This window comes from Chiloscyllium punctatum, chromosome 19 (assembly GCF_047496795.1).
Source record: "Chiloscyllium punctatum isolate Juve2018m chromosome 19, sChiPun1.3, whole genome shotgun sequence".
Taxonomy (NCBI): domain Eukaryota; kingdom Metazoa; phylum Chordata; class Chondrichthyes; order Orectolobiformes; family Hemiscylliidae; genus Chiloscyllium; species Chiloscyllium punctatum.
In genome coordinates, this window is record NC_092757.1 from 90,367,839 (window position 1) to 90,393,921 (window position 26,083).

Below are 26,083 nucleotides of genomic sequence, written 5' to 3' on the forward strand. Positions count from 1 at the left end.
GTTGGAAAGTTAACTGACATCTGACTGTACAGAATTGTTATGGGGTTAAGCACTAAACTATAACATCAGTTGAAACACAAAGGTGTTAGGCACTGGTGTGGCTTAATAAAATGTTGCAAAGATTCAGCTATTATCTGAATTTAGGATGGTGTTTCTGAAAAGTTAATCTAAAAGTGCTTCACATTTGTAAACCACTATTTACCAAATTGGTTCACTGACTATGCAAGTTTGATAAATACTCCTTTTTCTCAATGTTCTCTGCATCAATATTGGAATCTCACCTCATTGTTTACACAGGTTTTACACTGCAAACAACTGATTACCCAAGTTTGCAAGCAAGTGAGTTTTCTTAGAAACTGCATGTAAAAGGCTGTATAGTTATGTCAAATTATGCACATGAACATGGCTAGTTTACATGGGTAATTAAGCAAACAAATATATATTTGGTATTATTCAGTAACTGGACACTTTTTCAAAGGTTAAATAACAAAAAAAAAAGAATAATTACAAGTTGGTGCTTCTCACAATGCAGTGGATTTAGTCACAGTCACACTGCATCACAGAACACAAGGACTTTGGTACTTCCCAGAGATCCTGGTGGCCCCACAAACAACAACCAGGGCCAAGCAACAGAAAGTTCTGGGTTTATGTGATCTCAGACCCAAATGAGGAAGAGTTAATTGATAAGCAAGTTGCTTTCTTAAGAAGGATTTTGCTTCTCCCTGGGGCAGCACTGGCAGACAGCTGGCAGCAATTTTTGCAGAATGAAGCACAACATGAGCAGGCAATAGGAGATGGGATGGGTGGGGATAACCCCAGCAGAGTGGGGGCTTGATCGGAGAAAGAAACATTTTAAAATGATTACAGCTCCAGCCACTGAATTCACAGTCATCAAATATTATTCATAGATAGATAATTTTAAAATATGATACTGCTCTTTATATATTCCACTATTGGATATAAGCACAAAATACTTGTCCAAAATAGCGCTGTCCATACAAGGATGTGCAGAATGTTTAGACTTCCCAGTCTAGTCACATAGAACTTCACAATACGAGAGTACTGAAGCATTGCCCATTATGTATTTTTAAGTTTACTCAACGCATCTTTGCAAAAAATGTTTTTACATCTCCTCAACATTGAGCAAGAATTGCATAATCTAAACAAAGCAGTGAAAAGCAGGAGTATTCTTGGAGGACTATCCTTAAAGTCAATAATAAAATATCTCTAGTTTAGCAGAGTCAAATTGAGAGATTGTATCGAGGCAACTTCAAAGCTTTTGCAGTGTGAAATCTATCTGCCTAACATTAGAAATCCAAAACAGTTTCTGCATTCTTCTTATTAATACTGCTTGGTTATATCAGTCTGAGTCAACTGTCTGTCCAGTTTGTCACAGGCCCCAAACCAGAATGGTATTGGGTAGGTAGCTCCCTTGGTAAAGATAGGCTTTGTGAGAAAAGGAATTCCCGAGTGTTCTGAGTGTGAGGAGAAGATGGCACTCTCTCGTGTGGCGAGAGAGGAATTCTGTCCCGTGGAGAACATGAAGAAATGGGTACCCGTTGTCGAACCTGGTGTTGAGGTGGCGAATGATAGCCACTAAACTGTGAATCACAGGGAGGCTGTGTGCTCTGTCCTGGGATGGTAGAGAGGTGGGGCATCATGGCTGTGGTGGTGAAGTGAGCTGAGAAATGCTGATAAGGAACAGTTTCCATGGTCTGAACACTGCAGTTACCATATGGTGGTACTGAAGCCCACATGTTGCAGTTTAATGTTTGAGGAGGATGCTCCTCGGCAGCAGCTCCTCCAGGCACATCACTTCCAGCAGTGGAAAACATGCAGGCGTCCCTTAGATCGGCCTCATTTCGATAGGATGGGCTCATCACCTGTTGGTCATATGGCGGCGGACGAAAGTAATGTTCTTCAGCAATGGAAGTAGGGGCTTCTAGAAAAGGCCGCTTACACGACAGCTCTGGATGACCATGGGCTTCTGAAAGGAGGCAAAAATATGTTTATCATTGTCATTAATCCCATGGCAGGACAAGAAATCACTACAGACACACCTTTCTGCAGCAGTGGCAGTGATAGTCATATACTAAGGCAACACACCACTGAAAATACTATTTATCTTTGAATCCACTAATGACAAATATGTTGTTAAAAATAAGATCTATTTTAAAAACGTTTCCTTTTATAATTTCTGCCCATCTGTATCTTTCCCTATTATTGATTTTTAAATTTCTTTGAGAGAGTTTCATGATGATCACGGTGACAAATCATACCATTGGGAATTAGAAGATATTGCCATTTCAAAATGTTTGATACTGCTACTCTAGCCTATTAATTCCTCATTTCATAAACTCCAATTATGACTGACAGATAAAGAGCTATGTGGTTGTAACTGTGACTCACTATTTAAGGATTGTATGTAAGATCGATATCCATCCTTTAAAACTGATTAGCTGGACTGACAAATTATAAACCTTTTATTTTAGTTCCTTATACCTTAACTGTGTCTATCAATCCAAGTGTGAGTAGGGTTATGATCAAAGAAGATTGGGTTTAAATCTTAAATATTAATTAGATTACTTTGATTAATTAGATTATCTTTGTCCTGCTAGGGGTTGCAATATTAGTAATAAGTTGTTAATTTCAGTTTAAGTTATAAACAAGGTGTCCAAAATCTGCTACTCATAAGATCTGTAACAATTGAGCGATTTTGAGGATCAATGAATATTTTCATTTCAATGCGTTGCGATCCAGTGATAATGATGATTCCATTTGCTATCCCTAAGTCATAACAAGGGAGAGAAACAAGAGTTACCATGTCAAGTCCAAAGAAGGTTCAGAAAGAATTTACAACAATATTGTCAGTGTTGAAGGATTTGAACTGTAGGGAGAGGCTGAATAGGCTGGGGCTGTTTTCCTGGGGTGTCGGAGGCTGAGGGGTAACCTTACAGAAGTTTATAAAATCATGAGGGGCATGGATAGGGTAAATAGACAAAGTCTTTTCCCTGGGGTGGGGAAGTCCAGAACTTGAAGGCATAGGTTTAGGGTGAGAGGGGAAAAATTTACAAGCGACCTAAGGGGCCATGTTTTCACATAGAGGGTGGTGCATGTATGGAATGAGCTGCCAGAGGAAGTGGTAGAGGCTGGTACAATTACAGCATTCATAAGGCATCTGGATGGGTAAATGAATAGGAAGGGATTACAGGGATATGGACCAAGGGCTGACAAATGGGACTAGATTAATTTAGGATATCTGATTGGCACAGACGAGTTGGACTGAAGGATCTATTTTCGTGCTGCACAGCTCTGTGACTTTCTTCAGAACTGAAGGGCTGGATAATAATTTTTTTAATGCTCTTGACAAAGCAGGAGGAGGAGCAAGTAAAACAGACGGTGAAGGTACCTGAGCAAAATACAAAGGGAGTGTTAATAGTGGTAAAGGAGAGATTGAGATTCAAAAGTAGTTGTTAATAGTAGGCTTGAAAAAGAGAAAATAAGTCAAATCCATTGAACGCAAAGCCAACAATGGCACAGGTTGAGGGAGGGAGGAGGGAGACAGTGTCCATGCTTTGAAGATGTTGAGCTCAACATTGACCCTGAAGTGTTTAAGTGGAAAATGAAGAGCTGATCCTCCAGCTTGTGTTTAGCTTTAGATTCCCTACAGTGTGGAAATAGGCCCTACGGCCCAACAAGTCCACACCAACCCTCTGAAGAGTAACCCACCCAGATCCATTTCCCTCTGACTAATCCACCTAACACTATGGGTAATTTAGCTTGGCCAATTCACCCTAACCTGCACACCTTTGGACTGTGGGAGGAAACCAGAGCACCCAGAGGAAACCCACACAGACACGGGAGAATGTGCAAACTCCACATAGTCACTGAGGCTCGAATCGAACCTGGGTCCCTGGCACTGTGAGGCAGCAGTGCTAACCACTGTGCCACCCATTTACTGGAGCAGTACAACAGGCCCAGGACAAAAGTTGGTGTAACAGCAGGTGATTTACTGAATTTGCAAGCAAGAATGTTGGGGTTAGTTGCATGGACAAAGCAGAGAGATTCCATAAAAAAGTAGTCACCCAGTCTACATTTGGTCTCACCGATGTACAGGAGACTGCACATGAGCAGAGGATACAGGAGACTAGACTGAAAGAAGCACAAGGAAAATGCTGGAAGATGTGTCTGGGGCCTTGGGAGTGTGACAAAACTTAGAAGCAGAAGATAGGAGCAGGAGTAAGTCATTAGATCCCTCAAGTCTATTATGAGAAACAATATGATCATGGCTGATCATCAAGCTCAAAACCCTAATCTTGCCTGCCTCCATAGCCCTTGGTCCCTTTAGTCACAATCCCCAAATCTGCCTCCTTCTGGAAAACATCGTGAATTAACCTCAACTGCTTTCTATGATATTAGCCTACTGGTATTATCATTGGACTGTTAATCCAGAGACCCAGATCATGTTCTAGGGACCCGAGTTTGAATCCCACCATTGCAGATGGTGGAATTTGAATTCAATTTTTTAAAAATCTGGAATCAAGAGTCTACTGATGGCCATTAAACCATCGTCGATTGTCAGGAAAAACCTATCTGGTTCATTAAAGAAACTACTATCCTTAACAGGTCTGGCCTACATATGACTCCAGACTAATGTGATGATGATCCTCATTTAACAAGGTCATGTTGTCCATGATTTTTTTTCAGGAGGTCGTAAAGACACATGTTCCAAAATATCTGGGGTTGATCTACTTGAAGAAACTTTTAAGTTTTAACAGAACTGTTTGTGCAATGAAAGGGGAGTGGCCAGTTCTCCCAGCTCAGCTTTTCTCTGATTTGGGTTTGGTTTGATTTTAGCAAGCCGTCAGTTGTGAAGATGCTGAACCCAAAGAAGCAGGTCCGTGCTGATCCTCCCTCTCTCTGACATCTCTGCTGTAAGACCCTGGGTTGGATTTTTCCTTTTTTTTGCAAAAGAGTGTTTATAGGGATTGTTGCAAGTATTTGAAACAGCATCATTAAGTTGGGATATTCTGTTGGGTTTTCAGATAGATTATGTTATTCAATATTGTGTTTTCTTCTGTTTGTGTTTCACTTGGTAACCTTGCAAATAAATTCTGTTTTGTTTAAAACTAAGTGGTTGGGCCAGCTGCATCCCTCCTGGAATACCTACATCATACCTGCTTAAAACAACTAGCAAAGTTAGGGGTCCAGGTTACTTTCTTGAAATGTTTTGAGGGGGTCTGGCTTGGTCCATAACAGATTGGAAGCTCTTTGCAGGATTTGGTCTACAGCTCCAAATTGGGAATTGGGTTGTTGGACTCAAAGGGTGCAAGTGGCAGATGTTGGTGTCTTTTGTTCTGAGTGTTGAATTTGGTTAGCTTAAATAGTGCTTGAGATAGCAATAGCTCTTTCAGTCACTAAGAGTTTTCTGGGGGTGGAAGGAGTGACTTTGGGAGTTTTACAAAAGATAATTAAGGCCAAACTGCTGGAATTAGCAGACAAGCTAGGGTTGGAGCTGCCTCCTTCAATTTACAGCAATAGCTCAGCATTTACATTTGCAGGAAACACCATCAGAAACTTTAGAGATGGCTAAAATTCAATCGAAAATGAAGCAGCTTGAGTTACAGGCAAAAGACAAGGGCGACGTAAATTAAATGGTTTGAATTATGATTAAAAGCATAGGAAAGAGAAGAACAAATTGCTTTGGCAGAACAAAAAGAAGAAGAGAGAAAGAGAGAAAGAAATAGAGAATGAAGAGAGAAAAGGATAGAGAGGAAAGGAAGATAGAGAGGGAGTTTGAACTTCAGAAATTGGCACTTAGACAGGAAAGTCAGCTTAAAAGGATGAAGATGAAGGCTGAATGAGGAAGAGAGTGTGAATGAGCAAACCCATGGTAGCCAAAGGCCTGGTGAGAAACTGTTTAAATATATTCAAACATTGCCTAAATTTGATGAGAAGGATATGGGAGTGTTTTTCATCTCATTTGAAAAGTGGTGAACAGTGACCATGTGGATTTTGTTAATCCAAACAAAACTTGTAGATAGAGCTAGTAAGGTATTTGCATCAGTAATAAAGGAGGTATCTGGGGTGTATGAGGAGGTGAAAAAAAAATCTTAAGTGCAAATGAGCTTGTGCCAGAAGCCTACAGACAATGTTCTAGGAATCTAAGGAGGGACCCTGGTCAATCCTACATTGAGTTTGAAAGGATCAAAGTAATAGGTTTTGATAGGTGGATAAGGGCATTAAAACAGAGCAAACCTGTGATGTTCTGAGAGAGACAATTATTTTGGAGGAATTCAAAAATTCACTTCCTGAAGTATTGAGAACTCATACGGAAGAGCAGAAAGTTAAAATGGCAAGATTAACAGCTGAAATAACGAAGGATTATGAGTTGGTCCATAAATCAAAATTTGGCTTCCAAAATCAATTTTAATCTGTGAGGAACTTCCAGTGATATATGAACCTCGAAAAACAAGGTTTAGTGGACCTTATCAAGTGAGGTGAACTATTTGATAAGGACTCCAGACAGAAAGAAATCTCACATAGTGTGTCATGTGAATACGCTCAAAAGGTATTTTGACAGGAAGGAAAGCCAAAGGAGACTGTGTCATTAGGTACAACACAGAGGGAAGAACCAAGTTCAGAGAATTCTGAACTGGATATTCCTCAAATTAAATTGGACAATGAGAAAGTTGTCAAAAGTTGGGTTAAATTATTGAGTTACCCTATGGAGGAAAATCAAAATGACCTGAAAGAGTTATTACTATTGCATGGGGAAATATGTGGAAATAAGCTAGGAAGTACTAACCTAATTTTACATGCTGTAGATATAGGAGATGCTGTTCCAATTAAGCAACATCCTTATAGGCAAAACCCTCTAAAGTTGGTACAGGTTCAAAAGGAGACTGAATGCACACTCCAAGATGACATAATCAAAGTGAGTTACAGTGACTGGAGCTCACCCATTGTAATGGTGCCAAAACCAGATGGTACCCAATGGTTATGTGTGGACTATTGCAAAGTCAATGCCATTACAAAGACTGATGCATATCCAAATCTGTTTTTGGAAGACTGTGTTGAAAAGGTGGGACAAGCAACTTATATCTCTAAGTTGGACTTACTTAGAGGATACTGACAGGTACCTTTGTCCAAAAGCTTTCATAATGCCGTTTGGACTGTATCAGTTTAAAGTCATGCCATTTGGTATGGAAAATGCATCAGCCACATTTCAGAGACTAACCAATAAGGTCATTTCCAGATTACTCAATTGTGTAGTTTATATTGATGACCTGGTGGTTTTTAGTCACACGTGGAAGGAACATTTGCAACATTTATCAGAATTGTTTGACTTTGGGAGGCAGGCTTGGTAATAAACCTGGTTAAAAGTGAATTTGTCAAGCCCAAGCCACTTTTGTGGGCCATGTTATTGGACATGGACAAATGGCCCCAGAGAATGCAAAAACAAAGATAATTGGGGAGTTTCCCATACCATCGACAAAAAGGGAAGTACTACAATTCCTGGGATTGAGTGGATTTTATCAAACATTTGTACCAAATTTTCGTAGTGTGGCTGCTTCATTCACTGAATTGCTAAAGAAAGGCCAAAAGTTTCACTGAACAATTGACTGTCAGGAGGCCTTTGACAGCCTGGAATCTGTGTTAAGCACTGCCCAGTGTTAGCCATACCTAATTATGCAAAGTCCTTCAAGGTGGCTGTCAATGCAAGTGATGTGGGGTGTCAGCACTGTGTTCTTACAAGACAACAACAAGATAATAAAAGACCGATTGGCTATTTCTCCAGGATACTGAACATTCATCAGCAGAAATATTTGACAGTTGAGAAGGAGACTTATGGCTTGGCGTTGGCATTGCAACATTTCAATGTTGATGTTACCAGTAATGTATCTGAGACAATCATATACACTGATCATAACCCATTGAAATTTGTGGAGAAATGTAAGGACAAAAATCCCAGATTGTTTAGACGGAGCTTGTTGTTACAGCCATTCAATTTGAAAACTGTGCATGTGACAGGATGAGAAATTGCTGACTCATTGTCGAGACTTGAATGAGAAATTGAGGTATTTGGTGGCAGGAGTAAAACAGACTGAAACAGAATATAGTAGTGCATGTTTGCATGATTATTGTCAATGTAATGTATATCAATTTTGTAGTGTATGGGTTTTGAAATGAAGCCATCTTTGAGTATTAATGGTTCTTTTTTTTAAAGGGGGGAGGTGTTGCGATGCCGCTCCTTTAACAATGTTGTCCTTGGGTTTTTCTTTCAGGGGATTGTAAAGACACAGCTTCAGAAATGTCTGGGGTTATAGAACATAGAACATTACAGTGCAGTACAGGCCCTTCAGCCCTTGATGCTGCGCCAACCTGTGGAACCAATCTGAAACTCATCTAACCTACACTATTCCATTCTGATCCATATATTTATCCAATGAATCTACTTGAAGAAGCTTTTCAGTTAAAAAAAACACTTGTACAATGAAAGGGGAGTGGCCAGTTCTCCCAGCTCAGCTTTTCTCTGGTTTGGTTTGGTTTTAGCAAGTAGTCAGTTGTGAGGCTGCTGGACCCAAAGAAACAGGTCCATGCTGATCCTCCCTCTCTCTGACATCTCTCCTGCAGGAACCTGTGTTGGATTTTTTCCTTTCTTTGCAAAGAGGTAGTTATGGGAATTATTGCAAGTATTTGGAACAGCATCACTGAGTTGGGATAATCAATTGGGTTTTTGGATAGGTTAAGTTATTCTGCATTCTGTTCTCTTTTGTTTGTGCTTCATGCGGTAATATTGCAAATAAATTCTGTTTTGTTTAAAACTAAGTGGTTTGGCCAGTGACATCATTCCTGGAATATCCACTTCACACCTGCTTAAAACAACCAGCAAAGTTAGGATCCAGGCTACTTTCTTGAAATGTTCTGAGGGGGTCTGGCCTAGTCCATAACAGTAACAACGAAGTGGTTGACTTTTAACTTCCCTCTGGGTAATTAGGGATGGGTAATAAATGCTGCCCCAGCCAGCGACGCTCTCGTCTAGTGAATGAATAAAGAAAACAATCCACAGGCTCACTACACTCTTGGTGAAGAAATTTCTCCTCAACTCAGTCCTAAAAGGTTTACCCTGTTTCTTTGAGTTATGATCCTGAGTTCTGGACTTCCCCACCATCAGGAATATCCTTCCTGCATCTAATCTGTCTAGTTCTATGAGAACTTCATTGGTTTCATTCTTCTAAATGTCAGTGAATACAATTCTAATGGACTCAATCTCTCCTCCTAGGTCAGGAATCAGTTTGGTAAACCAAAAAGATAAAGGGGCATGTGTTCCACTTTCTGTAATTGCATGGTAAGGTGCCATGGAAGGATAAGAGAGAGTCAGGTGTAATGCGTTCCTTTTCCTCCAACTCTCCCTTTGTCAACAGCATAAACACCACCACCTTCCAGCCCCTTCAGTTCCTAAGAAGAGTCTTTGGACTGAAAACATTAAATCTGCTCCTCTCAGCACAGAAGCTGTTGACCTGTTGAGTTTCTCCAGCATTTTCCATATTTTATTATGTGCTAGCTGGTTGGTAAGGCACAGAGCTCCTTGTGAGAGAGCAGTTTGACTGTCTGCCCTGCCCTCTCTGCTGGAAACTGTAGCAGATAGGAATGTGACAAGCGGAACATTATGACAGCACTGTGTCTGAAAAATAAAGTTACTTTTTAAGAAAGTGATGATAGTCGTCTGTAAAAAAAAATCTGCTTTCCAAGCTGGTGTTTACATTGGCTGATGTTCATCCACTTTTTAGGACAACTGGAAGTTTCAGTAATTTATTGCCATTCGTTATCTTGTATAAGTAGAAACAGCTCGTCCAAGTACAACCCAGCTCTCCGTTATAAAACACCATTGCTGTAAGACCAACTGGCTCAGCATCAATCAACACAAGGAATGCTTATCAGTCCGAGCTGTTAATTACTGACAGTTGGCTTGCAGAACTTGTTCTTGTATTTACCCAGACAGCCTCAGTACATAGATTAATGTGTCACATCCTGACAAGATCGGGCTGCCTTCTCATTTACCTTATCGCTCCCTTTCCTCCCATCCACACCATAGTCAAACTACATTTCCTATTAATGTCGGCAGGGTAATCACTTCATGCAGACAGACACACCAATGGAACTTCTTAAATGCAAATACATACAGCGTAGTATGTGTTCTCTTAAAAATCACGCAACACCACAGGTTATAGTCCAACAGGTTTATTTGGTAGCACTAACTTTCGAAGCACTGCTCCTTCATCAGTTAGCCAGTTATCTGACAAAGGAGCAGCACTCCAAAAGCTTGTACTTCCAAATAAACCGGTTGGGCTAAAACCTGGTGTTGTGTGATTTTTAACCGGATTTGGTATAAACAGACATTGTAACACCAGGCAGATGAAGTCCCATACCTCCACGCTGTGTTTCACAGTTCTATTGGCAAAATCAATGTTTCGGGCAAAAGCCCTTCATCAGGAATAAAGGCAGAGAGCCTGAAGCGTGGAGAGATAAGCTAGAGGAGGGTGGGGGTGGGGAGAGAGTAGCATGGAGTACAATAGGTGAGTGGGGGAGGGGATGAAAGTGATAGGTCAGGGAGGAGGGTGGAATGGATAGGTGGAAAAGGAGATAGGCAGGTAGGACAAGTCATGGGGACAGTGCTGAGCTGAAAGTTTGGAACTAGGGTGAGGTGGGAGAAGGGGAAATGAGGAAACTGTTGAAGTCCACATTGATGCCCTGGGGTTGAAGTGTTCCGAGGCGGAAGATGAGGCGTTCTTCCTCTAGGCGTCTGGTAGTGAGGGAACGGCAGTGTAGGAGGCCCAGGACCTCCACGTCTTCGGCAGAGTGGGAGGGGGAGTTGAAATGTTGGGCCACAGGGCGGTGTGGTTGATTGGTGCGGGTGTCCCAGAGATGTTCCCTAAAGCGCTCTGCTAGGAGGCATCCAATCTCCACAATGTAGAGGAGACCGCATCGTGGTGAGGACCAGTTCGGAAACAAATGAGAGTGTCAGTGAAAGGGTACTGTTGGGGACATCGGGAGAGGGAAAAATGGAGGGCTTGGAGTCATCACCTCAGGAGATCTCCCACCCACAGCTTCCAACCTCATAATCCAGGAACCCTGCACTGCCTGGTTCTACCTCCTTCCCAAGATCCACAAGCCTGACCACCCTGGCCGACCCATTGTCTTAGCATGCTCCTGCCCCACTGAACTCATTTCTACCTACCTCGACACTGTCCTATCCCCCCTAGTCCAGGGACTCCCCACATACGTTCGAGACACCACCCACGCCCTCCACCTCCTCCAAGACTTCCGCTTCCCCGGCCCCCAACGCCTCATCTTCACCATGGATATCCAATCCCTCTACACCTCCATCCGCCATGACCAGGGCCTCCAAGCCCTCCATTTTTTCCTCTCCCGATGTCCCCAACAGTACCTTTCCCACCGACACTCTCATTCGTTTGGCCAAACTGGTCCTCACCCTTAACAATTTCTCCTTCAAATCCTACCACTTCCTCCAGACCAAAGGGGTAGCCATGGGCACACGTTTGGGCCCCAGCTATGCCTGTCTCTTTGTTGGCTACGTAGAGCAGTCGATCTTCCATAATTACACCCGCACCACTCCCCACCTCTTCCTCCGCTACATTGATGACTGCATTGGCGCCACCTTGTGCTCCCGCGTGGAGGTTGAGCAATTCATCAACTTCACCAACACATTCCACCCTGACTTTAAATTTACCTGGACCATCTCTGACACCTCCCTCCCCTTCTTGGACCTCTCCATCTCCATTAATGACAACCGACTTGACACCGACATTTTTTACAAACCCACTGGCTCCCACAACTACCTGGATTACACCTCTTCCCACCCTACCTCTTGCAAAAATGCCATCCCGTATTCCCAATTCCTCCGCCTCCGCCGTATCTGCTCCCAGGAGGACCAATTCCACCACAGAACACACCAGATGGCCTCCTTCTTTAGAGACCGCAATTTCCCTTCCCACGTGGTTAAAGATGCCCTCCAACGCATCTCATCCACATCCCACACCTCCGCCCTCAGACCCCACCCCTCCAACCGTAACAAGGACAGAACGCCCCTCGTGCTCACCTTCCACCCTACCTTCGCATAAACCAAATCATCCGCCGACATTTCCGCCACCTCCAAAAAGACCCCGCCACCAGGGATATATTTCCCTCCCCACCCCTTTCCGCCTTCCGCAAAGACCGTTCTCTCTGTTACTACCTGGTCAGGTCCACGCCCCCCCTACAACCCACCCTCCCATCCTTGCACCTTCCCAGCCACCGCAGGAACTGCAAAACCTGCGCCCACACCTCCTCCCTCACCTCCATCAAAGGCCCTAAAGGTGCCTTCCACATCCATCAATGTTTTACCTGCAGATCCACCAATATCATTTATTGTATCCGTTGCTCCCGATGCGGTCTCCTCTACTTTGGGAGAGTCGACGCCTCCTAGCAGAGCGCTTTAGGGAACATCTCCGAGACACCCGCACCAATCAACCACACCGCCCTGTGGCTCAACTTTTCAACTCCCCCTCCCATTCTGCCGAGGACATGGAGGTCCTGGGCCTCCTTCACCGCCGCTCCCTCACCACCAGACGCCTGAAGGAAGAACGCCTCATCTTCCGCCTCGGAACACTTCAACCCCAGGGCATCAATGTGGACTTCAACAGTTTTCTCATTTCCCCTTCCCCCACCTCACCCTAGTTCTAAACTTCCAGCTCAGTAACTGTCCCCATGACTTGTCCGGACTTGTCCTACCTGCCTATCTCCTTTTCCACCTATCCACTCCACCCTCCTCCCTGACCTATCACTTTCATCCCCTCCCCCACTCACCTATTGTACTCCATGCTACTCTCTCCCCACCCCCACCCTCCTCTAGCTTATCTCTCTACGCTTCAGGCTCACTGCCTTTATTCCTGATGAAGGGCTTTTGCCCGAAATGTCGATTTTGCTGCTCCTCGGATGCTGCCTGAACTGCTGTCTCTTCCAGCACCACTAATCCAGAATCTGGTTTCCAGCGTCTGCAGTCATTGTTTTTACCTTCACAGTTCTATTCCCAGGTCCCGTACAGACCCCACATAATGGAAAAGAAAGTCAAAACAAAAATTCATAGAGAAAAAACATGCTATCATGATCAATGAACCGACAGAGAAAGCTGAAAAGATAACCAGATCTTGATATTTTGCGGGATTTTTGCCAGATTTTGACACGCTCGTTCGTTTTTGACTGGAGAACCGTTCCGTTTAATTTATTTGGCAATTACTGTCGGTAAATGTGAATGTTACAGATCTGTCTGTCCACAACAGGGAAAGTTCACCTTATCAGTGATACAAGGGAAAAACAGGATGGGGGGGGGGACTTTAAACCGCCCCGAACAGAGGGGGGAAAGCACAGAGCTCCTTGTGAGAGATCATGATTCGAAGATGCCGGTGTTGGACTGGGGTGTACAAAGTTAAAAATCACACAACACCCGGTAATAGTCCAACAGGTTTAATTGGAAGCACTAGCTTTCGGAGCGACGCTCCTTCATCAGGTGATTGTCAGACTAGTGTGCTTCCAATTAAACCTGTTGGACTATAACCTGGTATTGTGTGATTTTTAACTTTGTGAGAGATCAGTTTGACTGTCTGCCCTGTCCTCTCTGCTGGCAACCTTAGCAGATAGGAATGTGACAAGCGGAACATTATGACAGCACTGTGTCTGAAAAATAAAGTCACTTTTTAACAAAGTGTTGATAGTCAAACTGAGGAGGTTTGTTGCCATTTTGAGTCGGAACAATTCAAGGTATTAGATTGCGTCAATACAATGTTTTACCTTTGCTCATTGAATATGCATTTAAACTCAGTTCCCAGTTACCTCTTGGTTTAAAACAGTGGTAAATGAGCCCGGAGTCTCTCTGCGCCGCGAAGGGACTGAGTGCCAGGTCCTGGGCGCCGGGTGAGCTGAGCGGAATGGGCCCAGAACTGTCGTACGGATAATGCTGATGAGCCTGTGCTATACTGCCTTCCATTTTCGGTGTCAACTGGCCATGATTCGAAATCAGTCTTTGCCTGACGATGCTTTTGGAAATGACCGGATATTCCCTGCGAAGAAAAAAAAGACACCGGAAGAAATTTGTGTTTATACCAGGTGTAACATTACAGTGGAGTCAGGGCCAAGAGACGGGGGAGGTAATTAGATTAGAGGGTTCAGAGATAAAAGTTTTTAAAATAAACTGTTTCACTGCAGCGCGATGTAGGACTGAGGAACTAAACCCGTGTGTCTGTGGGAGGATGGAATCTCTCTAACCAATTTCATACAACTGTAAACATGGGAACTTTCAGTTAAAGCGTGGACACATTAGTGGTAAGGTTCTTAACTGAGAAGGCGGATTGGAGGAAGGAGACCAGCGGAGTGCCTCGGGAACTGTTCTATATCCACGGCTTCTCTCGGAATTATATTAATAACTCCGACTCGGGTACAATAAGTGGCACAATTTCAAATATTGCAGGTGACCAAACTTGGAAATCCTGTTAACTGTGAGGAGTGTAATGGCTACATAGGGAGATGGATGGAAAGAGCCTTCCCATGGAATCTCGTGCAGAACAGAATCAAGTGACACATTTAGTCGGCAGAATGAGGAAAGGGCGATGGAAGGTAAAGGCTGCCGTTCTCTTGGCAGAAGTGGGGACTGCGGATACTGGAGATGAGAGCGGTGCTGGAAAATCACAACAGGTCAGGCAGCATCCGAGGAGCAGGAAAATCGACGTTTTGGGCAAAAGCCCTTCATCAGCAATTCTCCAGGGACTGCAGTAATAGGCACGGTTCATGCACAAGCCTGTGGTTGTGGTTGGGCAGGTTAAAACGTTGACAAGGTATATAGAATTCCAAACATTGATTACAAAGCAAGGAAGTTATAACAAATCCTCATTTGTTCTCGCTTCACCTATAATATTGGTTCTAACTTTTCATCCTCTGAGGAACTGTCAGATCAAGCCTTGTGTGTTGACAATTTAGATTAGATTCCCTACTGTGTGGAAACGGGCCCTTCGGCCCAACTAGTCCAGCCCAACCCTCTCACTCAGACTCACCCCCTACCCATCCCTGTAATCCTGCATTTGCCATAGCTAACCCACCCCAGTCTAGGCAAAAGTGAGGACTGCAGATGCTGGAAACCAGAGTTTAGATCAGAGTGGTGCTGGAAAAGCACAGCAGGTCAGGCAGCATCCGAGGAGCAGGAAAATCAATGTTTCAGTCAAGAGACCTTCATCAGGAATAACCCACCCAGTCTGCACATCCTTGGACACTACTGTCAATTTCCCATGGCCAATCCACCCTAACCTGCCCATCTTTGGACTGCGGGAGGAAACCAGAGCACCCGGAGGAAACCCACACAGACACTGGGAGAATGTGCAAACTCCACACAGTCAGCCAAGGCTGGAATTGAACCCTGGTCCCTCACGCTATGAGGTAGCATTACTAGCCACTGTATGGCCTCTAAGGCGAACATTCTAGAAGTTCCTTACCTGCATTTAACTTTGTAACCCTAACCTCACATTCTAGACTTGCAGCAACTGGAAAACTACTTTCCATTTGCCCAGTCATGTCCTTTCCTACTTTTTAATGCATCTCTCAGATTTCCCCACAATATGCAATCTTCTGAGACAAATGTATTTTTTTGCTTTGTTTTGGAATGTTTCAAAAACAGACCAATCCAATAAATCTGCCTTATACCGTCTCTGAAGTCTCAAGATCCTCCCCAGAGCACACATCTCAATAATGCACATGGTATTCCAATTGAGATATTATTAAATTTCAACCTTAGTTTGTCATTTCCGCTGGGCTGTTATGTTCTATACTTGAGATAAATTCTAAGATTCTCTGTAACAGTCTAATCAGCCTACACCTGGGGGAGATTAGATTTTATATTTGGGTGATGAAAAAGTAATTGAATAAAGGGGGTGGAAGAAACATGTTTTTCACAACCTGAGTTGGGGAATGATCAAATCCACCCGATCTTCAACAACATTGAGAGTTTACTTCAATGGACAGCTTCACCTGCCTCCATCACCAACATCTTTTCAAGGGCAATCAGGGACGGGCAATAAATACTGGCCGGTCAGCGACAATCAGGGTCTGGATGGAATGCTCTTCAGAGGATAGGTGTGGGCTCGATGGGCTGAATAGCCAGCTTCCACACTGTAGGGATTCTATGATTCTAATCACCTTGCATGAAGAATAAATACAAGAATAAAAATAATGGTGAACACGCATTACCCCACACTGCCTGACCGAATTCCACCTGCCCCTTTTAAGAGTTTTAATCAACAAGGCAAGGGTCATGGGGAAAGGTAGGAAAGTGGAGTTGAGGATGATCAGATCAGCTAGGATAGCATTGAATGGCAGAACAGTCTCTGTCTGCCGTGACCTCTGATAGTCCTTGAGCCCACGCCCATGTTCGCAACCACCCATGGCTTCCATTTCATTTTCTGATTGAAAACACTCAATGGACATCTTGGAAAAAAACAGCATTTCTCCCTGAAAACAAAATCCCTCTATCTTTTCAGCTGTGCAGGAGTGACAGACGCCAAGAGACAGACCATCACCCCATGGCTGGAAATGACCAGAACTGATGGAAGGTGCTTGAACCAGTTGGACTGAAAACAACAAATGCTGGAGGTCACATGCATGAATGTTGGATGAGCCACTGTAACCTCCAGCACATTTTGTTTTTAGTGATGAAGACAAGATTCATGAAATCAAAACACAGTGACCTCAATCATTGAAATGAAATGTAGTACCTGCATGTTTGTTGCATAACGTACCTCTGTAAACGAGATACGCGCAGATCACTGTCATCGCCCCCTCGGAATCCTTTAGCAAAGGGGTTGTTTTCAATTTTGAGCTGGGTAATCTGAGGAGAATACACAAGATCTTTATTAACTTGCTGTCTATCAGATTATTTCAGTTTCTGTATGTACATTCAACAAATGGTTCTTGCTCTCTGCTTCCTTTTTCTAAAATATCTCCCATTCAGAGTACTTATTACTGTCATCCGACTCTGCCGTGAGCTGTGTGTCAACATCTGTTTCAGTGACAGTGGCTACTTAGCCCTTACTGCATTGTTTAAATTCAAGCTGCGGTCTGAGACAATAATAGCAAATGGAGAAATGTCTTAAGTAAGAGCAAATTACTGCAGATGCTGGAATCTGTACCGAAAACAACAAATGCAGAAGATTACAACGGGTCAGACAGCATCCATGGAGAGACAGCAAGCTAACATTTTGAGGTAAAAACAATGACTGCAGATGCTGGAAACCAGATTCTGGATTAGTAGTGCTGGAAGAGCACAGCAGTTCAGGCAGCATCTGAGGAGCAGCTCCTTGGATGCTGCCTGAACTGCTGTGTCTTCCAGCACCACTAATCCAGAAGCTAACATTTTGAGTCTAGGTTAAAAATCACACAACACAAGGTTATAGTCAAGACTGGGGTGCTGGAAAAGCACAGCAAGTCAGGCGGCTTCCTAGGACCAACAGAATCAGTTTCTGGCATAAGTTCTTAATCAGAAATGAGGCTTGGGGGGATGGGGGGGGGGGGGGGGGGGGGGAGGGGAATCAATGTGAATTTCACCAATTTCCTCATTTCCCCTCCCCCCACCTTATCACAGTCCCAAGCCTTCAACTCAGCACAACCCCCTTGACCGGTCCTACCTGTCCACCTTCCTTCCCACCCAGCCGCTCCACCCTCCCCTCTGACCAATTACCTCCACCCACACTTTCATCTACCTATCACATTCCCAGCTACCTTGCCCCCACACTACCCCTTCCATTTATCTCTCAGCTCCCCAGCCCACAAGCCTCATTCCTGATGAAGGGCTTGTGCCCAAAACATCGATTCTGCTGCTCCTCGGATGTTGCCTGACCTGCTGTGTTTTTCCAGCACTCCATTCTTGACTCTGATCTCCAGCATCTGCAGTCATCACTGACACCAGGTTATAGTCCAACAGGTTTGTGTGGAAGTATCGGCTGTTAACAGCAACCCAGGTTTGTCCAATATATCATTTTAATTGCATGACACTGTGATCTTTTGCTATAAATTCTATCTTATGATCCTAGTTAATTGATGAAGGAGCAGTGCTCTGAAAGCTAGTGCTTACAAATAAACCTGTTGGATTATAACCTTGTGTTGTGTGATTTTTAACTTTGTCCACCACAGTCCAACCGGATCCTCCACATCGTTTTGAGTCTACATGACTCTTTGAAGAGTGGGTGCTGCCTCACCTGCATTTGTAATTACCTTTACTTAAGTACTGCTTCTGAAGCATTGTGAATCAGATACATTTCAACAATTTCTCTTGAGTCTTTCAAGGGCAGAGGCGCTGCCTTTTCCAGCAGTGGTAAGGCTGGAGGGTGAATCGGATCCTACTCTCCCTATTCCTGAAGTGACTATTTCATACCCTTACTAAACAGAGAGCTTCATCTGGAGGCTCACTGAGATGTTACCTAGTATGGTGACGAAACATCCGAAAACCAACCTTCCAGCTCAGCAAGCAAACCTACATCCTGAACCTCAACCAAATCTTCTCCAAACTCACTAAGAGAGCTTCCCTTTTGGAAAAATGAAGATGTCTTCAGAACAGATTTAAAACATGATAATGGGATCATCAGCAAAATGACAAACATACCCCAGTCAGTAAATGGGCGCAGGAACTCAGAACCTGAGGTGAAGGAATGGTGTCCATGTGGCGCTGAGCTAATGTCCAACAATTCCTTTCTCCACAGTGAAGGTACTCGCTCAGTTTATAGCAACATATCTGAACTTCCAATTCAGTTTGTTTTTGTTTTAATTAGAGTGAAATAGGAGCTGTACAATGTGCAAACTGCACATAGACAGTTGCCTGATGCTGGAATCGAACCGGGGTCCTTGTTGTGAGGCAGCAGAGCTAACCACTGAGCCACTCCCCTGTGGAGTCTCCCCCCTCTCCTTTTGTCCATTAAACGGCGGATCCAAAGAAAATCTCTCACCTGGGAGAAGATTTGCTTCGTGCCAGAGAACCGATCAGCACTGCCTCAAACTGTTCCTCTCAGCATCTGAGCATCAACATTTATCATCACATCCTCCAACACTGCGCTCCCTACTGGCCTATTAAAATGACGTCATCACAACCACCTGACGAAGGAGCAGCAGTCCAAAAGCTAGTGCTTCCAAATAAACCTGTTGGACTATAAGCTGGTGTTGTGCAATTTTTAACTTTGTAACCGCAGTCCAACACCAGCTCCTCCAAATCGTCACAACAGGGAGGGTGATCTTTTTAAATAAAAAAGCCACCAAATAAATGCTAGTGCGACTTTCACTTTCTCCATTAGAATTTGAATGTTTCTTGAGAACTCTCTTTCTCCCCTAGAAACCATAAACAGAACCTGTTACCTCCAAGTTCCAGGGACTAGATCTCCTACCCACAGCTTCCAACCTCATAGTCGGGGAACCCCACACTGCCTGGTTCTACCTCCTTCCCAAGATCCACAAGCCTGACCACTCTGGCCGACCCATTGTAACCAAGAACTCCCCACATACATTCGAGACATCACCCACACCCTCCACCTCCTCCAAGACTTCTGTTTCCCCAGCCCCCAATGCCTCATCTTCACCATGGATATCCAGTCCCTCTACACCTCTATCTGCCATGACCAGGGCCTCCAAGCCCTCCGCTTTTTCCTCTCCCGACGTCCCCAACAGTACCCTTCCACCAACACTCTCATTCGTTTGGCCGAACTGGTCCTCACCCTTAACAATTTCTCCTTTGGATCCTCCCACTTCCTCCAGACCAAAGGCGTAGCCATGGGCACACGTATGGGCCCCAGCTATGCCTGTCTCTTTGTTGGCTACGTAGAGCAGTTGATCTTCCGTAATTACACCGGCACCACTCCTCACATCTTCCTCCGCTACATTGATGACTGCATTGGGGCCATCTCGTGCTCCCGCGAGGCGGTTGAGCAATTCATCAACTTCACCAACACATTCCACCCTGACCTTAAAATTACCTGGACCATCTCTGACACCTCCCTCCCCTTCCTGGACCTCTCCATCTCTATTAAAGATGACCGACTTGACACTGACATTTTTTACAAACCCACCGACTCCCACAGCTACCTGGCTTACACCTCTTCCCACCCTACCTCTTGCAAAAATGCCATCCCGTATTCCCAATTCCTCCGCCTCTGCCGTATCTGCTCCCAGGAGGACCAGTTCCACCACAGAACACACCAGATAGCCTCCTTCTTTAGAGACCATAATTTCCCTTCCCACGTGGTTAAAGATGCCCTCCAACATATCTCATCCACATCCCGCACCTCCACCCTCAGACCCCACCCCTCCAACCGTAACAAGGACAGAACGCCCCTGGTGCTCACCTTCTACCCTACCAACCTTTGCATAAACCAAATCATCCGCCGACATTTCCGCCACCTCCAAAAAGACCCCACCACCAGGGATATATATTCCTCCCCACCCATTCCGCCTTCAGCAAAGACCGTTCACTCCGTGACTACGTGGTCAGGTCCACACCCCCCCTACAACCCACCCTCTCATCCTGGCACCTTCTCCTGCCACCGCAGGAACTGCAAAACCTGCGTCCACACCTCCTCCCTCACCTCTATCCAAGGCCCTAAAGGAGCCTTCCACATCCATCAAAGTTTTACCTGCACATCCACTAATATCATTTATTATATCCGTTGCTCCCGATGCGGTCTCCTCTACATTGGGGAGACTGGACACCTCCCAGCAGAGCGCTTCAGGGAACATCTCCGAGACACCCGCACCAATCAACCACACCGCCCTGTGGCCCAACATTTCAACTCACCGCCGCTCCCTCACCACCAGACGCCTGGAGGAAGAACGCCTCATCTTCCGCCTCGGAACACTTCAACCCCAGGGCATCAATGTGGACTTCACCAGTTTCCTCATTTCCCCTTCCCCCACCTCACCCTAGTTCTAAACTTCCAGCTCAGCACTGTCCCCATGACTTGTCCTACCTGCCTATCTTCTTTTCCACCTATCCACTCCTCCCTCCCCCCACCCCCAACCTATCACCTTCATCCCCTCCCCTACTCATCTATTGTACTCTATGCTACTTTCTCCCCACCCCCACACTCCTCTCACTTATCTCTCCATGCTTCAGGCTCTCTGCCTTTATTCCTGATGAAGGGCTTTTGCCCGAAACGTCAATTTCCCTGCTCCTCAGTTGCTGCCTGAACTGCTGTGCTCTTCCAGCACCACTAATCCAGAATCTGGTTTCCAGCATCTGCAGTCATTGTTTTTACCTGGTTTTTACACCCAGTCCTGGTAGATGCTGATCCAGACTGACTGACCAACAGCCCCCAGTTTCACCTTGTCCCCTCCCCACATACAGTCAGGACACTTGGCTCTCCATATAATCACACCAAGGTTTACCAACAGAGACCACAATGATCTAAATCCCGCAGCTGCCATTAATACTATTAAAACTGAACAGTGATGAGAGTTGGGAATACTCCCTTTTGCAGTCCATTGTAATTTCAGGTGAAGTTTGCACTCAATGCCTGATCCCAAAAGCTCTTTTCAGAGCCACCCACAACTTCCCTGAAACAGCTGAACCATTATGTTTCTGGGTATGTATAATTAATGTCTCTGCAACATTTGTGTTTATAAATGTTTTGTTCTGCTACCCACAAGCTAGCCACCAGGGGTGCTGCCTGGGCCAGTGCTAACAAATAGGGGTTTCCTGTCAGATTTTGAATTTAAAGGTGGGGTTTCCAACGGAGGGCCAGTGGGAATGCGTGAATCCTTGAAGCTTTTCCTGTCACAGATACACGGCCGCCCGCAACCACAATCTCGGGCAGTGTGCCCCTCCAGCCTCTTGTGTAGGAAAGGAGAGAGCTAGCATTTCTGATGGGGGATTGTGACCAGGGATCCTTCCATTCTGACAGTGTGGACAGTCAGGAACCTGCAAACCACCACCCCATGACCCAACTACTGCCCCCTGACCCACAGGCACATCACCACAGGTAAGTGTTACAGGTTAGGCTGCCCAGACAGTACAGTGCCAAATAGCTGGGTGCGGGAGGTACCGTTTGATTGGGTGTCAGCTGGGTAGAGGGCTCGGTGACAGGGGTAGTGTGCCAAGGAGCAAGGTTCCACACTGCAAGGTGGCAATGAAGCCAGGCAACTGATGCAGTGTCTAGGGCAGGAAGGGGGAGGGTAGATCTGGTCTGGAATGAGGGTGGGGAGTATGGTAGATCCCAGCTGGGGGAAGCTGGATTGGCCCCAGGCCAGAGAAAGGGGATTGGGGGAAGTGGGCAGAAGCAGCTCTTTGGCAATGGAGGTGGGGGTGGAAGGGAATCACATACAGATGCAGGAAGGGGAGAGGTGGGAGAGTGAGTTTGGACCGGGGAACAAGGGATTGGGGAGAATGGGTCTGGGGTTGGGGAGGGGAAAGGGGTTGGATCCAGGGCAGAGGTAGGGGTACTCGGGAAGTGGGGGATTACTCTGAAGTGGGAGAAGAGAGAATTTTCCTGGAGATTCAAGTGCGGAACCTGGGAGGGGGCATGTCGAGCAGGTCTGGGTAGGGATGGGGGTTCTGGCCAGGGACAGGAAGGAAGAGGGTTGGTAGGTCCAGAAAGAAATGGGGACAGTGGGTCTGGAACCAGTTTGGGGGAATGTGTTCTGTGGCAGGGGGGGGGTGTCTGGGATGTTTAAGGGAGGAGATGTAGCTGGGGTTCTGATGTAAATATGGGGTTAATTGAATCATTCCTCAGAAGTTGAGCAACGCATTTATTAGTCTAACTTTTCCTGAGCAGCTGTTCATGTGATTTCATCAGAACCCTCCGAATTTCCCAGTTTAGGTGGATACTTTCAGAGGGTTCCAGGTGTAGGAGTATTGTCCTGTGGAATATTCATTTTCCCAGGCAATTCCTCCAGAGTCTGTCACAATGGGATTTTACAGGATCTCCATGCAAATCTCCCTTTTACGACTGCCAGCCATCTGAAAATCTAGGCCGTTGTGTAACTCATGGTCCAGTTAATCGCACTTTAGGTTCAATTCCCTCTCGGGGGAATATCAAACACAAAAGAAGGGTTGGAGTTGCCTTCTTTGAAATGGATCATTAGCCCATCGGATATGCTTAGATGCATAAAAAATATCATCTGATATTCTTTGATGACCCTTAGTTAACATGGATACAGACAATCTGATCATTTTCACAGTGTGGAACTGTTTCTTGTGTTCACCCTCGGGACATGGATGTCTCTTGTTAACCAACATTTAATTACCCACCCTAGATGCCCTTCAGAAGATTGTGGTGAGCTGCCTTCTTGAACTGCTGCAGTCCACCTGCTGTGGGTTGGCCCACAGTGTCATTAGGGAGGGAATTCCAGGATTTGTGACAAGTCACCACAAGTCAATAAGATTTCCAGTGTAGAAGACAGTTGTATGCACTAAGAGCTGGATTGTGTGTCAGTGGGCGGCATGGTGGCACAGTGGTTAGCACTGCTGCCTCACAGCGCCAGAGATCCGGGTTCAATTCCCGCCTCAGGCGACTGACTGTGTGGAGTTTGCACGTTCTCCCCGTGTCTGCTTGGGTTTCCTCCGGGTGCTCCGGTTTCCTCCCACAGTCCAAAGATGTGCAGGTCAGGTGAATTGGCTATGCTAAATTGCCCGTAGTGTTAGGAAGGGGTAAATGTAGGGGTATGGGTGGGTTGCGCTTCGGCGGGGTGGTGTGGACTTGTTGGGCCGAAGGGCCTGTTTCCACACTGTAAGTAATCTAATCTAAAAGTGATAAGTAACAGCTCTGGAAAAATCCAGCAGCAATGTCTCCATCTGATCCATGAGGAGGTCTGTCAAACAAATGCTTGTATCCTTTGTGAAGCCTGCGCAAAAATGTTCACACCAAACTGCTGCAAAATCTGTTTGATGGACTGGATTCTGTGTCCAGGTGTCTGAAACTTATTCACATAAGAACCTGTTCTTTCTACTCTGCAAAGATCATTGTCCCAGGAAGGATAAGGAAAAGGTCTTAAAGATATTTTACAGCCTCTTTGAAGCAATAACCTTAATGCTTAGGAGGAGATTGTTACCCAATCATTCAAAATGGTGACAATGTGTCTAACCAGGTTACATCAATGCCTTGATTCCAAATGCCATAATGACTAGGAGGAGTGACTGCAGTGAAGAAAAAAAGAAGTAAATTCTGAATTTCAGGTCCCACTACCTCTTGGGACATCCTGCTCCTTCTGAGAATCAACCTGTTCAGTCACATGAAGCCCCACGGCAGAAACATGCAACCCTGCGTAGAGATCATCCTTGAAGCCCAGAAGGGACAGTTGTGACTGTGGGAGCTTACTGAGTGCAAAGTGGTTCCTGTATTCCCAACTTTACAATGGTGACTACCCTGCAGAGTATTTCATTGGCTACAAAGTACTTTCAGCTGTCTGCCTGACGGTTGTGAAAAGCGCTTTGCAGAACAAGCTGATGTTTGATATACCTTCACAGGCATAAACACCAGGAATTCTACAGAAGACTGGCTTCTGATTGAAGAATGCTAAATATTGTCCAAATTCTAGCATAGGACTTGCAATACATTAAAGTCTAGGAGATGGAAAGAGACAAGAACCAATTTCTACTATCAAGAGTGTTTTTCCAGTAGTGTAAGTTCAACTCCCAGAGCCAAGGAATCTCTGGAGACAGACCAATAACTACATGTAAAATATTAATGAGGAACATATGAAACTGTTATTCTGATATTAATCAATGCTGACTAGATGCATTTTGCATATGACATCAACACTGTCACAGTACCACAATAACCATCGTGTTCAGTAAACCATAAATTTATTTTTTCTCTACCCATCTTTTTGATATCAATTTCTCCTTTTAGTAAAAGTCTTCCACATAACTATAATATGCACTATTGTGGTGCTAATTTAATTGATAGATTATGATATAATTCCCAAGTAGTTGGGGTGCTATTATACAATGACGGTAAACTCTCTGAATGGAACCAAGAGGTGCTGGGTCTGCCAGAGGGCATTATTTCATTTGAATTGTATTTTTGGCAGAATAGAAGTGAGTCATAAAGACTGTTGGAGTTTTATTTCTGTAGTTATTTGTCATAATTTCTAATCCAACATTTTTATTAAAAATATCATTTGGAAAGATACGCTGTGGTTTTATTATTTTTGACTTGCTCCATACTACCTCCTAACAGCAGTAGTGTTTATTCATTCCCTAGCACCCATGTTGTGTGTGTACAGGTGTAGGACACAGTGAAGAACAATGAGTGCAGAAATCTTTATTCATATTCCACCAACAGGAAGGAAGGAAACACCTGAATGGCCAGTGACAAGCAATGCCCTCCTCAACAAAGGGCAAGGCAGACTGAGCAAAACAGTGAAAGGGGGAAGGCAGGGATTAAATCAAAATAGAGTCAGAGGGGGAAATAAAACACTCCACACCCTGCGGTGCCCACCTCTCCCTGAAAACCTCAAGGCTGTTAGTAGACACCGCGTGCTCCTTCTCCAGGGACACCCGGGGCCGGACGTAACAGCGGAAGAGGGGCAGACAATTAGCCATAGTGACCCCCTCCATGGCCTGCTGCCTGGATCTTTTAATGTCCAGTTTGGCCAGGCCCAGGAGCAGATCTACGAGGAGATCCTCTGACCTGCCCCTCCCACTTCGCACTGCGTGCCCAAAGATCCAGACCGTGGGGCTGAAGTGTAACCAAAAACATGAAAGAAGGTCTTTAAGGAAAGCAAAAAGGGAGTGCAAACACCCACACACCATATATACATTGTTCACGGAACTTTGGTGTTGCCAATTAATGGCCTTAGTTTTAAAACTGATGGGGCAAGACCCTGTCCTGTCAACCATTAATCCAAACCCAGCTCAGAAAGGGTTATATATTCAGCTGGTTGTGAATATTTCAGTAAAATTCTGTAACGGTCTCTGAAAGTGTTGGAGAGTCACTTTGCCTTCTTATGACAGACACATTCATTGCTGTAATCCTCTGCCTTGCTCTCAACTATCTTACAGAAG

General features: G+C 44.9%; 1 protein-coding gene across 5 annotated transcripts in view; it reads right to left on the reverse strand.

Annotated features, from left to right (window-relative positions):
* Positions 1-1,077: 1,077 nt before the first annotated feature.
* tbx4 (T-box transcription factor 4) overlaps positions 1,078-26,083 on the reverse strand; it is a 144,730-nt gene continuing 119,724 nt past the window's right edge. For 4 of the 5 annotated variants that reach the window (XM_072590038.1, XM_072590039.1, XM_072590037.1 and 1 more), the window contains exons 7-9: positions 16,818-16,930; positions 13,894-14,120; positions 1,078-1,987 (exon numbers count right to left, since the gene is read on the reverse strand). In XM_072590038.1, coding sequence (XP_072446139.1) covers positions 1,371-1,987; positions 13,894-14,120; positions 16,818-16,930 — 957 coding nt within the window. In that variant the 3' untranslated portion in view covers positions 1,078-1,370. The remainder of the gene's footprint in view (positions 1,988-13,893; positions 14,121-16,817; positions 16,931-26,083) is intronic. The other variant, XM_072590041.1, reaches the window with a different exon arrangement.